Below are 17,647 nucleotides of genomic sequence, written 5' to 3'. Positions count from 1 at the left end.
GAGTCCAACGCGACAAGCGACACGGACTATCAGTCTATCAGCAAGCATTCATCGTGCGTACGCAATTTTCATGTATCGTACACATATTTCACCTCACATGAGAGTCGAACCTAGGGTTCTTAGCGTCGTATCGCGTTACGCTAACCAGTCCATCGCGGAGACTGGAAAGAAAACTAATAAACTAATAGTCGAATAACATTTCGGTACCTAGTGCGATGCTATGTCTGTAAGTAGAAACTCTAGTTCGATGGACAATCTTTTTCGGCACACTCTGTACACCGTGGTGGCAAGACAATTGAAAAATGAATTCCACTAAAGAAATTCCAATAGCAATTTTTTCGCTGGACTCTAAAAGAAGCAATTCTCGTCCATTGTCGCCTTCGGATTCATATTTTCTGCCGCCTCGAGTGACAAGTTGCGCTCATGCTGGTCGGCGGACCTCGAAATCGCAAGGAGCAAAAAACAGCGACACGCCTCGGGTGATGGATTGTTGGAGCAAGGCTGCCATCAATCAAGAACCAGGAAGGGAAAATATTGCTATCTCGGAGCCATTTTCTCACTGTTTCAACAACACTTCGAGAAATTATCCTATCTGAAACGGGCTCCCGGCTACTTTTTTTCAAACCCCACGTGAGGTTCTTACATGTCGCATGGTACATCAGCTACGTCGGTTGCTACATCCACCTTGGAACGGGACTTCGTGTAGTGGTACGGTACCCTACAGGTATTTATATGCCAAGGCACTAGCGAGAAATTTCCGAGAAAATGCACTTCAAAGTTCCATGCGCACCTGATTAGTCGAATATATTTTCTGACTGCCATTATTAAAATGTCACACTGCACGACCGCGACCGACGAAGACGCCTTCCTCGTTCACCCCCCTTCCCCTTTCAACGAAAGGCGCTCTGCAGTACACACGTGCATACGAGAACGCTCTTCCACAAGTACGACGGGTTACCAGGCCTGGCTCTGGAGCATCCATTAAGGGAAGTATCCTGTACTTACGAGTTAAAACCTCTCCCCAAAAAGGTAAAATACAGAGTAATAACGCTGATGCCACTTACCTTGGTCCAGCCTCTCCGAGCTCTCCCCAACGCTGTCAAAGCGACCTTCGACCTTGCTTCGAAGGGAGTCAAGGTCAAAGGGTGGCGAGAAGCCATGGTCCACGCTCCTACTCTTGCTCCTGGAAGACAAATACAGACACTACTTAGAGCATGCGGAAGAATGCCTTAAAGTATGTACAGCGAGGAAAAATATAACGTTATAATGATAAACACAATTCCTATTTTTTATGTCCCTTTTTGGTAGGTAACTAAAATAATCGCCAGTATAAAGGGAAAACTATATAACCTTTAAAGGTTATATATACACGTGTATATATATATATGTGTGTGTGTGTGTGTGTGTGTGTGTGTGTGTGTATATATATATATATATATATATATATATATATACACACACATACATACAGGATATCGGTGCCAAGCATATTCTACAACATGACATGACATATCCTGGACTGTTCTCTGTCCCGCTCTTCTCTTCGGTGTATCAGGGTTGCCTACAAGCAAGGATCACATTTTCCAGGGGGCCTCTTTTAAAAGACTCACCCAGTATATATATATATATATATATATATATACATATATATATATATATATATACACACACACGCACATTATTTGTACTTAAGTTGCTGGTACATGTTAATTGAATTCTATCATTTGCTATTCAAGTCCAAAATCCCCGTTGATTCAAAACTCTCATTTTCTACGCAAACCAGTAATCGCATATTATATCTGCTCGCCCAAAATGTTGGCACCATTTCGGAAACGAGATGTCAAAAAGTAGGTATGAAATACATTCATTTTGATGTGTCAAGTGGTTTCGCACCGCATTTTTCTTTTTCGTGAAAGGAGAGCTAGCAGTCTCCTTGCTCCCCCCAGATAAAAATTATGATACATACATCATACAACCTCAAACCTGCTTATTAATTCTTACATTTTGAAAATTGCAATTTCAATAAAACAGGGAAAACAGAATTTTCCTTGTTTGGGAATCATGGAATAAGTCTGAGCCTAAATAATTTATGTGTCTCTCATATATTTTATCGGATATCGTATCCAGAAATCGAGATATGGAGTATAATTCTGTGTGTTGTCCTGGAAGTCACGCTACAATTCGCGTGAAGGTTCCACTTCTTTTCGTCGTTACATCCTTTGAAAATATCGGAAAACTCTTCACTTTTTGGGAAATCCATTTTTGGATCATGTATCCACATTTCACTTAAATTAAATGTGTATACCCGAAAAGAAAGATAATCACGTATATTTTTTCGGTATCGGAATATTGAAAATATCATAGAAAGTATACAAAAAATGTCAGAATTCATAAGCTTTTCAGGCTCAGCATTTTCTACACAAACCAGGTGGCAGTTCATGAAAAGCTTATTAATGCGCCTGGGCAATTTTTTTTATTCTCATTCATTGTTCCTGGCATTTTAAAAGAAGGATGTACGCCACGAAGAATAGTTGTGAGCGTACTTTTTTTTTGTGCATGAATTATGAATTAACATTGAGGTGACCCCCCCCCCCCTGTGGCCGTCTCGTAATAAAAGACTGCTGGATTTGATTCACACAATTCTAAAAATTATCTCTGAAAGAAAATCCAGTATACACTAATAGCAATTGTTGAACACAAATTTCTCGAAAAATGAAGTTCAGACGTTTCCCAACAAATATAAAATGATCATCGAACATAAAACCGGTTTTTACCATATTCAAACACGAAACAGGATCAAAACTTTATATAATGAAACATTGCTCTTTCCAGAATCGCGGGGGCACGATGAATAGTAACTGAGATATGAGGTATTGATCCTGAAAAGCCAACAATCATCTCAGACATTCGAAAAAGTTTTAACTTTTTGTTGCTACCTTGTTCGTTGATAAAATCGTGGTTCCCCCGGGTTCGAGTCTGACAAATACTTCCTAGGATTTTCCTTTCTTTCAATAATTAATGAACTAGTATTGCCGAAAACTGCCAGGGGTCGGGTAAAATCTCGTGGGCTGACGAGGGACCCACGTAGAAAAACCTATTCTGATTGTGGAAACTCATCCTCAAGGCGAGGGCCTCGACTAAAAAAGTGTTTGGAATTATCAGGACAGGGGGATTGGTAGCATATTTTTCCCCCGGAGTTTGACTAATTCCGAGAGAAACGGGCCTATGAAATTTTGGTAGGATACCTTGTTTCTTGCTTCTCTCACTTGGCCCTGTAAAATATTTGATCCATTTTTGGATCCTGAAGCGATGGATTCATTCTTGTGGCAAAGAAAGAGAAACTCATAATTGTTCTTTTTTCAAAATATCTAATAGCCACATCAAATATTTTTGTATGAGATAATTTTGTGTAGAAAATGAGTTCATAACAGGTTTCTGTCTATTTTTGAAATTATACTGGATCCGGGGGATAATTTCCACATTCCCAGGGTACGGAAGCGAAAAGGCTTCTTAAAATTTAGTGCAATACTAACTACTTTGATAGGATTGTCAAAACATTTTTGATCAGTCAATTAAAATTAGAAGAGAAATTAGTTTTATTTTGCAATTTGTGCGTGGTAGGAGAGCTCCTTTTGCCAAGAGGCAAAACTTCCAAACACGAATTTCTCGAAAGTAACGGCAGGAAGTAGCGATTACATTAAAAAGCGAAAGAAATAGCCCCATTCAAAAACTTGGTTCGTACTTGAAATACGGAGTCCTACGCTGAAGACAATGCAAGAGATGAACTCATAATGTGGACTTGCTCCCCCCCCCCCAGAAAAATATTTTTTTTTCAAATCGAGTTTCAGACAATGGTTTCACATTCTGGATGATTGTGACTTTACAAGAAATTCGTGTTCAATGCAAAACACAACTCAACAACGCTAAATTTCTTCCGACTGTACAAATCAAACGTTTCACTTCTATTATTAAATATTACACATACAGAGCGAAATTTGTGGGGGAAATATTTTCAGTGGAAATTCAAGTGTTCTCTTGTGTAAATCTGCATCAATCCCACCCTACGATGCTACACTTCTTAAACCATTTACTACAAGATGCAGAATACACACTGGAGATTTTCTAACTTAAAACTTTGTCCCTTCTTCTGCTATCTTGCTTTCTACTACGTACATTAATTACAATAATAATAAAAAAAGGTTTCTTAGATTCAAAGTTGGTTTGGAATCACAGAAGAGTGTGTCCGACTGTTCGTATATGCCATTAGTTTCCCAAGGCTGAAAAAGCAGATTTTAAAATTATTCAAACGTTTAGGTTAGAAATATTCATTTTTTTTTAATCAGACGAATTTTGAATGTTAAACCATAATGGTCCTGTATCCTTACTATACAACTCCGTAGAATTTCATGATTCAGAGAGTTTCTCTGATAATGTCTACTACAGAAAAAAAAAGGAGTTGCGGAAAAACTTATGTCAATATCGTGATTTTGGTGCGACATATTTTCAGGTGTTTTCTCTTTAAATTTTATTTCATTATCACTATTTTTTTTTTTTACGTATTTGGACAATGACAGAAACGCATGGCTTAAAATTCAAATTCAGAGTCAAAATCCAACTTTTCAGGCTCAAAGAACAAGAAAGGGAAAATATTTTACTCAAGGGTAATAAGGGATATGCGTGTCTAGCAATTTTAAACGTGTACAAGTAAGGAATAATGATCTGAAGCTAGTGGGGTTTGTAAATGACCTAGTTCGAACGGATTTTAAGTTTGAATCCTGGACAAAGTCATTCTTGTTTCACCATTTAATATATTTATTTAACATTTATTCTTATTGATTCGTTTAACCTGGAGAGGCGATAAAGTTATGTAAAATAATCACAAATTACAAATATGTGAAAGATAACAAGAAAATCAAAAGGATGGAGTGAAAGGTCATAGTCTATCAGAAGCTGTGTCAGTTAGGACGCCCCCCAAATAATATGAAACATTACGTAGATGTGAACAACGGCTTGATGTGATTAAGTTGCACAGAATGTCAATATTATCTATCCGAAGACAAACAAACAGATAAAAACTGAAGAAAAATATACCCTCCTGGGTCGAGGGGAAGATCGAATAACACTAAAGAGGGAGGCAAAACGTCGAAAAATATGTATTTATACGTTCAGAGGCCTTGCAACTCAGTTCAAACTTTTCTCCCTACGGCAAAGTTGGAAGAAAAAGATAGAAGGGAGATTGTTATGCTGATGAGAGTCGAGATGCAGAACTTCTGGATGGTAATTTGTAATACTTCGTTCCTCAGAAGGCCTTGAAAAGGGAAAGTGAAATTTGTTGAACTCGCTTTCAAATAGTTCCACTTGGCAATTTGCATTCAGCAGAAGTTGCGTGAAATCCTGACACCTGAAAGATTCTTCACGGGTAACGAATCGAATAATGGGTTCCAGAATCGGGTAATGAATCGAATCATGGGATCCAGAATCGGATAACGAATCGAATCATGGGTTCCAGAATCGGGTAACGATTGATTGATTTTGTGTTTTCAGTCCATTTTATGCACAGTAAGGCTTATCGGGACTGGACCTACAGTTTAAAGTGGGATCCGAACCACTATGTGCCTCCACCGGGTATCGAACCCGGGACCCCTTGATTACAAGGTGACGATGCTACCACTGCGCCATCGGGGAGGCCCAGAATCGGGTAACGAATCGAATAATGGGTTTCCAGAATCTGGTAACGAATCGACTAATGGGTTCCAGAATCGGATAACGAATCGAATAATGGGTTCCAGAACCGGATAACGAATCGAATAATGGGTTCCAGAATCGGATAACGAATCGAATCATGGGGTCCATAATCAGGTAACGAACAGAATAATGGGTTCCGGAATCGAGTAAGAAATTGAATCATGGGTTCCAGAATTGGGTAAGGAATCGAATCATGGGTTCCAGAATCTACTAAGGAATCCTGGATTACAGAATCGGAAAGCGAATCTTGGATTCCAGAATAGAGTAACGAGTCCCGGAGTCAATCATCAGATAAAAATCCTCGAGTTCAGAATCGGGTAACGAATTCGAGATTTCAGAGTGGAGTAACGAATCCCAGATTTCAGACCGGGTTAACGAATCCCACACTTCAGAATATAATACCGATCATTGGATTCCAGAATCAAGTAAAGAATCTTGGATTCTACAACAGGGTAACGAATCCTGAATTGAAGAATCGATGGACGAATCTTGGATTCTAATCTCACTGGACTTGAATGGGAAAATTTGCGGGTAATTCAAATTTTGATCTGACCGCTCCGTAACTACACAGATTGTGGACACTAAGAGAGAGCTGCGGTAGCTGCCACGTGGGAGATCCGAGTTCGATTCCCGAGGTGTCCACGGTTGGAATTTTTCCGGACGTGTCCACGCATAAAAGCGGCTCTAGGTCTCAAATCAATGGGTAGCAGGGGGGGAAAGGCGGCCGGGTGTGATGCTGATCACATCATCCCAACTATGGCCAAAATCAAGAATATGTGGAGCTCTACCTCCACATCACCCCCATATGCCTCCATGGCATGTGTGCACATGTACAGGAATACTTTTACTGTTATTTTAAGAAGCAGGCTTTTTCGTTTACGCTGCCGTGTACCATTCTCTTGAATCCGCCAAACTCTCCCCTTTAACAAAAAAAGATGTAAGGAAGAATTGACTGAATACTCTTTAACCGCAAAGTTTATTTTATTTTTAACCAAAATATGCAAGGAAGAATTTAATATCTTCAGTGTCCAGACAGCTTCAAATATCTTCCAGAGTCGCTAAATTTCGGATCGTATAATTGTTTCTTAAAAAGAGCTAACTTGTGCAACCGTTCAGTTCTGCCAACGACTGTGGAACTGTTGGGTGCATCTGGTGAAGGTTATTTACAGCTCGTGTGTTGTTCACTTTAGAATTTCTTCAGAATTGCTGAAGATGCTTCTTTTCTTTTTGTCAACGTCTATATCCACCAGGTTGATTTCCAATGCGAAGAAAGTGTTTCTGTGCTCTGTAGTTGTGGGCATTTGTAATTGAAACGACTCCTAGTTCTACGAGGGTAGTTTGAAAAGTAAAGTAAACGAAGCACAGATGGCAGCACCATAATCGAAATCTATGCACGGTCGATAAGTTTGATCCTTCAAACGAGTCCAGTGCGTTGTCAGGTTATTGTTTATAAAATTATTTCTCTTGGTCTGCAAAATAGCCGTTCACAGCATGAATCACTTCATTGTTCTCGGGAAATCGTTGTCCTCCGACCTATCTCTGAGGTTAGAGAACAAATGGAAGTCAGAGGGAGATAGATCGGGCTAATAGGGTGGATGATCCAACAACTGGAACAACTGAACAGGTGCATTGTTCTGGTGGTTTAGTTCATCATTTTTTTAAACGCTTGCACGTTCACCTACTTCGCGTGATCAAACAATAACCTCACAACGCACTGGGATGAATCTCTGCAGGGGCTCGTTTGAAGGATCAAACTTATGGACCGTGCATCGATTTCGATTATGGTATGTCATCTCTGCTTCGTTTATCTTACTTTTCAAACTACCCTTATAACACTTGATTATAACTGGCTGGTTTTAGAATATACGATGTAAATGTGCCCTAGTGGTAATTCTCTTCTACATACAGGGTTATAGTGCCTCTATCTAATTGTACTTTAATCTTCCTCCTTTCATTCTTAAATACCATCCCAATCTTGTCCACCGTTAGATGCTTGATTTGGTTTAATTGTACTTCGCTTTTCCGCCACTTTTGGCTAATTGCGAAAATGGGGATGAGTGATGATATGATGAAATTGAAGAATGGACACTCAAAGACACCGCTGTCCAGGCCGGGATTTGTGTCCGGGACTTCTGACATCGTAGCGCAATGTGCTAACCACTCCGCCACGGAAGCCAGTCACCGTTAGACACATCATAAGTGAAGAAAAAGTCAGCTGGTGTTCTGTACATCTTATACTACTACCTCCACGAGATTTCTAAAATGCATCCACAAATAGACAGAATAATTTCCCTTTCTCATCAAAAGTTTCCCCTCTTGTTACAAAAATTCGATTCGCGAACACATTTTGTAATTTTACTGTTACTAGTAGTCGATCATTACTATTTCCATTGGATCAGAAAATATGAAGTTAGGCTGAATTGATGAAAATAGGGACGGAAGTTGTACAATTTGTGAAAAATATATGCTACAAAGTATGAAAATTCAAAGATTTACAAAAGCTGAATGAAAATGCGAACTCATTGTTTCGTAGCCAAATTTGAATTGTTTCATTTTAGGGGTACAAATTACGCAACAAAGTAGAGGAATATTTATTTCACACTTCAAAGAGCTTGAAATTTGAAAATGTTCGCCGGATATTTTCAAATTTCGTTGGAATTTTATTATTTTTTCATGAAATTCCTCTTTTCATCTAAAATTCTACCCGAATTTCCTTGCCACAGGGAAATTTTCCTTCCTGTAGCAACACTGGTTCCAAATCCAAAGTGAGCTCAGGTATAATGAAGAAAATATTGTGCTTTGTGCTTAGACATTTCCAAGTGAACTTCTAATAAGTAGACGTTCTACGCAATGTTCAAAATACTAACTAAACAAGCTACCGACCGGTATGGAATTACGAACAGAGGGGGTTCGTTTCTGGCTCCTGCTTTCTACGGATATACTGAATGTTGTATTTGAAAATGAGTGAGTTCTTCTGAAATCATCATGTCATGGACGATCATGGAAACTTCTCGGTTACAACTGGGACTTGGAAGTTGGTGAAAATTCATATGTTTTTCTGAGCCTTGAAAACAATGCTAAAGCTGATAGCAGTCCGTTTACCTTCAGTTACAACCAGAAAACATTGTGTTTATTTTAAATTTCCCCACATTTTAAGCAATTTTGGCGTTTAGGTCATTTTTCAATATCTTTTGCGGTTGGTGTTGCATTTTTCAGATTTATATTACTCCTCACCCGTTGTTTCGTGAATTTTAAATGCATTTGCTAGGATAACCTATGTATTTAAATTTCCTGATATGGTCTATTTAGCAAATTCGTCATTATTCTAAAATATGGTCAATGCAAAAACAGAATATTAACTAACTTTGGCAATGGATTAAATAACTAATTGTGGAAAATTTATTTTTCTCCAGAAAACCTAAAACACTTCGTGTGAAAACTATTTTGAGGTTTCCTTGCTGGCCACTATTATCACTTTAATCTGTGGTTTTCAAGTAAAATTAGTCACGATATAAAAGAATTATAATCTGATGCACGCGAAACAAATATATTTTCAGATGATGACCGACTACTGTATCGTGCAAGACTCACTCTGAAAGGAGGTGAATGACTTATACAGATAAACCTTGCGGTACATTTCATGTAACCTTGAATTAAAAATAAAGAAAACCACGTAAGCACTTAATTGCTTTTTCCCTTTGCTTCAGTAGTTTAAACCACTAAACAACGTATTTTATCGAATTATTCAACTACTCTCTTCTGATTTATGAAAAAATAAAGTTTTCATTTTAAGAGCAAAAAATATGTCATTTTTTAACCATCTTAAGTCATGTTTTAATAATTTAAAGGTCATTCTACAGGTTACTTTTTGGAGATATTTTAGGTCATCAACAAGTTATAACAATTCCACTGAAAGTTTATTGGATTTTAACAACCCAGAAGTGTCCGTCATTGTATTAAATATGAAGCTTGTAAAAATTTTAAATTTATGTATGTATCGTGTATAACAAAAGAAAAACATTTTAGGGTTAATGATAATTTTAATATTTTCGATTATAAAATGCCATAAAAGAAACCCTTGACAGAGACACTTTCACAATTGCTTAATACATTGTGTCTATGAAAAACTCAATATGCTGACCAAGGCATTAATTTATTATCTAGACCTTGCTAGAAGGTTGAAACGTTACGTTTAGTTTATGTTTTATAATAAAATAAATTACTGCCTTGGTCAGCATATTGAGTTTTTCATATCATAGAAACAAGGCTTAATGGTGTTGTAATTGTGTTTATATGTAAAGGTTGTTTCATAAAGTGCGCAGGTTATAAATCGCTTGTCATTTTTTTGTTTGAAGGTTGGCAACACTGTTCCTATCATTTTCGTTATCTCTTATCTCATTCCGAATGTTAATTTAGCAATATTTCTTTCAGTTGAATTCCCATGGAGCTGTTCACTATCGAGCAACGCGTCGATATTTCGAAAATAATGACGCGTTGCTCGATAGTGAACCGCTCCATGGCAACTCCGCTGAACATCTGAGAAAAAACAATTGCTCAATTAATAATCGGAATGATAAGAGATAACGAAAATGATAAGAGCAGTGTTGCCAACCTTCAAACAAAAAAAATGACAAGCGATTTAAAACCTCCGCACCCTATGAAACACCCTTTACATCTAGATATATGTACGTATAAGATATATGTCCATTAATAGGTGTATGAATTTATTTCATTGTTATTTCTTTCCTATTATGGTTATATTTATTCTGGACAAATGTTATCTTCGTACGTACTCTGTAGTCTCTGTATGGTTGTGGGTTAATGGATAGTTTATACCTATTTTATATGAGCACGTCAGTGTGTAAATATATTCATGCTATAGTTATATCCATGTAATACGTGAGCATGATATTTAATTTGATTTATATTCATATTTACATTATTTATATTGTTTCAATGTCTCTGTAATTGGAGATATCTTATCTGTGTAGATGGCAAATAAATAAATAAATTAATGCCTTTCTATTCTCAATCCATTCACTTTTGTGAAAACATCTCACTCTGTTGTGTACTGGAGGTTCTAAACGGATTTATAAAATTTGGAGAAATATTCAGATGCCAGATGGTATGAAATTCTGTGCAGTCCATTGGAGATGTAATGTTCTTAAAGGAAGCGGAAGAAATATTTCAAGCGCATGGAAATTATATTATGATAGGAAAGGTTCATTTCATGTGAAGTTAACCAAGCCTTTAGATCTCATAGTTTCAGATTTTTACAATATCAAAGCTTTATTGTTATTTGTATAAAAAATAGTACAAGTAATAGTAGAGCAAGAACTTTAAAACAAGAGCAGTCTCCAATCTCTATGGTCAATAATTTCAAAGTTATGATATATATATATATATATATATATATATATATATATATATATATTTAAAGTTTCAAATATCGGACCACTAAAAATGAAACGATTGACCCAAAAAAAATGTTTGCAGTTTGTGGTTCATTCCATGCATTGTTAGAAGTTACTGTAAAATTTAAAGTTAACATTCAATGCTCTCTCTACCTGTTAATTTACAGAAACGGGACGCGACCATTTTTTAAAAATTTAAATCTGAATATAACAAATCCAAACATGGATTCCAGGATCGGGTAACTTATCTTGCATGCAGAGAGATAATGACTATCAATCTCAGTTCTGTGCACCATAAATAGATTTTTTTAACAATTAATCACTAATATTATTAACCATACAATAGCCGCTATAATATTTTAAAAACGGATATGGTCATTTTGGATGACAGCGGAATTTCAACAATCGACTTTTTACAACTTGGGTATTTTCAAGTACAGATTATCTTCAAAATCTGAGACTATGATGTCCAAAGGCTAGGCTGATTTTAGAAGGAATTATATGAACATCAATACAATGATAAAAGTGGGAAATTGAAACTTCGAAATTTTCACCAAACCATCTCTCTCTTTTTTTTTTGGCAGGGGGATAAGTACTTGGCAACCCATACAACACTACCATGGATATACGCAGAGGCAGGTGGTGTTCATGGAAATTAATTTTACCACTTGTGTTTTTTTAATATGGCTGCCAATGGAGATTGTTTCATGCTCATGTCGGAGACTGATGAAAATTGCTCAAAATAGAATTATATTACAATTGATGCATTTCATCATTTTTCCCCTTGCATTTTCTCTAAAATCACAAATCCAAATTGCGACATTGCAAGTGTTTCGATTGTTTTCCCCCCCGATATTCCAAGGCTGCTATCAATCTAATTACATCTTGGAAGAGAAAAACCACCGTTTCAGAGTTTGCATTAGTTACCAGCGACAACATCTTTAAAGCATCTACATCAATTGTTGGTATTTCACAAAATATTAATGTATTTTACATAGAAACATGAAATGGCCTCAAGAAAAGAATCTGGGGCATTTATATCACCGTAGAAGGGGACTTGTAAACCTTGGAGTCTTTGTGGATTTGATAAGTCCAGCTGAACAACAGACTCGCGTAGATGCCAAACGAAAAACACATAAATAAAATAAATCCAGCACACGAAATTCGCTTTAAAATGCAATGTTCATGAAAATTTGCATTTAGGATCCCATTTGACGATTATTTCCTCGACATATTATCGGTCAAAACCTCACAGCCGACCTCCATGACGGAGTGGTTAGCACAGCGCGCTACGGCGCCAGGAGTCCTGGATTCGAACCCTAGCCTAGGCATTGTTTTTGTGAGTGTCCTTTCATCAGTTTCATCATATCATCACGCATCGTCATCGTCGCGATTAATCAAAAGTGGCAGAATAGTGAAGTAAAATACACCAAACCAATCAATCGAAATCAGAACCTCACAGTTCGTGAATTTTAATTAAAATCAGTGTAGCAAACTTGTGATTATTGCGATCTCCATAAATACCTGCCGCTGGATATAGGATAAAATGATTGATCCAGACGGGGAAAAAGGTACACTCACCGGCAAAAAATGTGACACTTCGGTTCTGAAATGCTCAGGCGTAATGTGTATTGCCTAACTTTACAACGATAGTAGAACTTTCCGGTTAAAATTTGCTACTAAAATTCACTTCTCGTTGCAGAGTTAGGCAACACACACAACGCCTCGCAGAGAAGCGAGCATTTCAGTATTTAATTGTCCACGTTTTATTGCCGGTGATTGTACAGTAACAAGCGATGCCTTGGCCGCAAAGGGAAGAATAAATTGAAGGCGACCAACAACACGAGTCAGCCTCCCGAAGGAAAGAAGCACGTGAAGAAACGCCCTTCCTTTGCCAGGATGACCCAGTTCCCAACCCCCTTCGCCCACCAGTTGCGGGATCCAGTTTCGGCGGTTCCTAGGAAATCAATACCAGAGTTACACGGCTTTCGCGTTGACGTGGATTCGCCCCCATCTTACCCCCCAGCGCAGTGGCATCTTCGCGGACGGGGGTAGGAGGTGTGTGTGTGCAAATCTCTCGCTCACCTGCAAGTAATTTTTAATTGGTGAATGTCTGATGTTCCAAACCTCATGCAGTCTACGCCAAAGGTGAATGTATACAGGTTGGCCCACGCGGAGTATTCAACACAATTACGTGACGCAATGTGCCCCCTTTTGATTTTGATTAAGTTTGTTCTTACGTCCGGTAGCACAAAAAGAGTAATCGGGACTGGACCTTTGTCCCTCCCTGGGTATGTTTTTGTCACCATTTTCGTCATCCATCGTTGCCATCGTCGCGATTGGCCAAAAGTGGCAGAAAAGAGAAGTAAAATCCATCAAATCAAATTAAATCAAAATCACAGTCAGTATAATCCTCTGTGGGACTCATGTTGTGTTTTCCCATCATCCATTTCAGAGGCGACAACTTATATGGGTCCATGGGACCCGAGCTCACCCAATCATTTGTCGGGGTCTTCCTCTTATTTATCTTATTGATTGATTTGGTGTTTTAAGTCCACTTTATGCACAGCAAGGTTAATCGGGACTGGACCTACAGTTTAAAGTGGCATCCGAACCACTATGTACTTCCACCGGTTATCGAACCCGGGACCCCTTGATTAGAAGACGACGACGCTACCACTAGCTACGTCATCGGGAGGCCCTCTTCTTCTTCTTCTTCTGTATTTGTTATCGTGATTTGTGATGGAGTGTTTATTGAAATCAGTAAATAACAACATTTCAAATAATAAGTAAGGAAAACTGTTGGTGTGCATGAATATCATTCTTTTGTGCCCATCTAATGTTTTCCCATGTCGATTAACTCAAGAAGTACAAAAAGGGACGTCAAATATAGAACACAGAAAGAACTAGAAACCACGCTGTATATGTTTTTCATCACGACCTAGGTTTTCAAAAATGGTTGGGGTTCCGGGTTCGAAACCCAGTGGAGTCATGTATACTAGGGTGATCAGATTTCCTGAGACGAAAAGCAGGATATGTATGGATGGATGGGGGTGGGGGGGGGATTGCAGCTATAACTAAAAGACAACACCGTCAAGTGCTCCCAGCCCTTTGGCAAAGGAAAAGTCATGATGCTTACTTGTCTCTTGAAATATTACACAATTCTCTATAATCAGTTTTCTTCTTGATTTGCTTTCCTTCCTCCCACTTTTGGCTAATTGCATCAATGAATATGAACGATGATATGATTAAATTCATGAATGGACACTCACAAAGAACATACCTGCCCAGGACGGGATTCGACCCCAGGGCCCGTGGCGTCCTAGCGTTCAACCACTCCGCCACGGAGGTCTTCCCTTCTTATACATTTGTCTCTTTTTCGTTCCTCCTCCTGCTCATCTTTTTAATTTTACAGATTAATCTTCCTATCTCTCTCGTTCTTACTGTTTTTTTTATGTATGTGTCCTTACTTCCTTACCAAAAATAATATTAAAATTAAAATATTAATCAATACTGATCAATTTGTCTCTTACCGCAGCTGTAGTAATCATCTCATCAATGCATCAAACATGCAAATCCACACAATTGGGCTATTTTCAATTTTCAAAACGCCCCTGCATATACTTTTAGTCATCACTCGGTCGGTACCTTTCATATCATATCATGAACAGACTGCACTCAATATCTGCTTCTAAACAATGAATAAGCTTTACAATAAGACCAAGGTCGCGATCGAAGCGAGATTGAAAATTTTTAGATCTACAAGTATATCTCTGCAAACTAACAACACTATTAATTTAAAAGGCACTAACAGTTTCACAGAGGTAAACTAGGTCTGGATGTTTTGCAGGACGGTATTGAAAAATAGGACATATTAGGTTTTTTGGTGTTGCATCGCAGACCGCAGGACATGACTCTAAAAAAAAAGACTGTCCTGCGAAAATCAGGACGTCTGGTCACCCAAATGTACTGCTTCGCATTCCACTTTAAACTGTAGGCCCAGCCCCAATTAGCCCATCTGAGCATAAAGTGGACTTAAAAACTAAAACTCGAAACATGGTTAAGTACTTCTAACGTAAGAACTACGATAGGAACAATGCAAAGCGATACTTGTTTGTTCTTCAGGAAACAGAATTCTTTTTCTTGCCCATGACATTCTGAGGCGCATTGTTTCGTGATTTTACCAAGACGTAGAAAGGAAAGACGACAACACCTGCAGTCAGTGTGTGGTGTGGAAATAACAGGAAGCGAATGGCTCGTAATCTTTATGACAACTCATCGCTGTCATTTTACGCTTACGTCTCTCCTCGAGTTAGATGAGTATGTAGGAATGCATAACGCGCAATAACAATGTCCACTATAACAGAAGAATGTTCCAACACACCCTTCACGAAGCATCTTGCATTTACAGCGAAACTCGATCTCTCTCTGCAATTATTTCTATGGTCAGTACTTGGGTACATGCTGACTGCGTCTGCTGACAAATTTCTGGACCACCCGTGTTGCTAACTGAGAATAAATGCAACTATTTGAATTCTCATAGACGAATCTAGATTCTTTTTTCTGGGAGTGACATGGATTATGCTGTAAGGATATGAGTTATCTAACACTGGAAAGAGAATGTGCAGATTTTTCTACATATTAAACACGGATTAAACTTATATACTACATGAAAATATATGTACTATTCACATAAGCATAATAATTGATTGATTGAATTGGTGTTTTAAGTCCACTTTAAGCACAGAAAGGCTAATTGTAATGAACCTACAGTTTAAGTGGGATCCAAACCACTGTCTCTCTCCACCGGGTTTCGAATCCGGGACCACTTGATTAGAAGACGATGACGCTACCACTGCACCATCGGTGAGCCAACCATAATTACAAGGATTCGTTTTAAGTCAAATTTCTGGTTAGATTAACTGTTGGGACTGAACCTTTAAAGTGGAATCCCATTCCCAACCTCTGTACAATGTACCTCCAGCAGGAAACGAACCCAGGACCCTTTGATTATAAGGTGGTAGCATTAGTTAGTTTCTTTGAAATGGTAGTACGTAGTTCTACGTTTATTTGTCAACAATGATTACAGAAAGGGACAAACTTGATAATTAATTTCCTCAGGAGAAACTGTCACGAACATGGGAAATATATGTGTTATCAGTTGACACTATTGCCTTCTAATCTGCAAACCGCGGGTTCGATTACGGCGTCAACCTTTTTTGAGTGTCTAGTAAATCTGACCCTGATTAGTGTATTTGTGCTAAACTTTGATATATTTGTTTACTATCTGAGAAAGGATTGCTCAAACAGTGTTCGTTGTAATATATTACTATCAACACTTTTCATAATACAGGGTGATTAAAAAAAACGTCAACACCATATGTGAAATAGAAAATGTACTACTCACCGTCTAGGTTTACTTCTTTGATTGGATTAAATTGAACAAACAGACTTTCACACACTAAACACGAATAAATTCGTGTCATTGCAGCAAAGTTTCCTGCTTTAAGCAAATATTTCATTCCCCATATAGTGTTAACAGTATTTTGAATCACCCTATACTTAATCATACCTCTTGGGAGGGGCACGTGCCCGCGTGCTCCTCCCGCTAAATCCGCCAATGCCTAAACCCATTACACATTACCCGTATTGCTTGCAAAACAGAGATTACTAATAATTTTATCTTGTGAGTCAACCATTTTGTTTGTCATTTGGATAGGTTCTCATTAAGTAAAGAGGAAGTGATTTACCTGTCAAAAAATTGTTCACCAATAGTTATAAATGTGGGTTTAGTTTCATAATTCACTGTACAGAAACTGTAACAAAGAATGTTGCTTGTCAAAAATGTAGTCCTACCCGTGATTATTCTCACGTGTACATGGACGGATTTTCTTTTAGAGCTGGAAACTTTGTGTCCTCCTGGTTGGCATCAAAAGAAGGAAATATATACAAATACGACATTCTCAGAAGCAAATTGAGGTTTTAACGCTGGCGGTCATGCTACAATGTCAATGGCTTGTCGCCACAATGGGCATATAAAATATGATAATATGAGAAGTGCGCAAAAGAACTGCTATTTACTGCTAGTAAAAGGCGTGAATATATACTTGAAAAATCTCTCTTGTTCCTGCAATATACATAGGATATTAAGAAGCACATGCAAGTACAGTATAAAACTTGCATTCCTGGAATAAATATATGATACAAGATTTCTACAGAAAGCTCTGATGTCATTCCAATAATTTACACTCCATGCAATGGACAGCAAATACGTATATCCAAAATAGAACCTAAGTTATCTACAAAAGTATGAAATACACTTCTCTATACAATAGTATACTTTCAACTGAAATTTTCTTATGTATTCCCTATTTTTCGCTGTAAAGCACGTTCAGTACACAATGTTTCGAATCTGAATCCATATCTTATTTAAATAAACAGTGAAGTGGTTATATCGAAATGGGTTCTGAGCCTCCCACGTGGCGCAG

At 37.9% G+C, this 17,647-nt stretch overlaps 1 protein-coding gene across 9 annotated transcripts in view; it reads right to left on the bottom strand.

Moving 5' to 3' along the window:
• The window catches only part of mtd (TLD domain-containing protein mustard), a 652,551-nt gene that overhangs the window by 288,448 nt on the left and 346,456 nt on the right, over nt 1-17,647 (bottom strand). For all 9 annotated transcript variants that reach the window (XM_083130051.1, XM_083130056.1, XM_083130052.1 and 6 more), the window contains one exon: nt 1,065-1,183. In XM_083130051.1, the coding sequence (XP_082986177.1) occupies nt 1,065-1,183 (119 nt within the window). The remainder of the gene's footprint in view (nt 1-1,064; nt 1,184-17,647) is intronic.

Source organism: Lepisma saccharinum, chromosome 10, assembly GCF_977018435.1.
Source record: "Lepisma saccharinum chromosome 10, izLepSacc3.1, whole genome shotgun sequence".
NCBI lineage: Eukaryota > Metazoa > Arthropoda > Insecta > Zygentoma > Lepismatidae > Lepisma > Lepisma saccharinum.
This window is presented reverse-complemented; position numbering and strand designations above follow the sequence as displayed.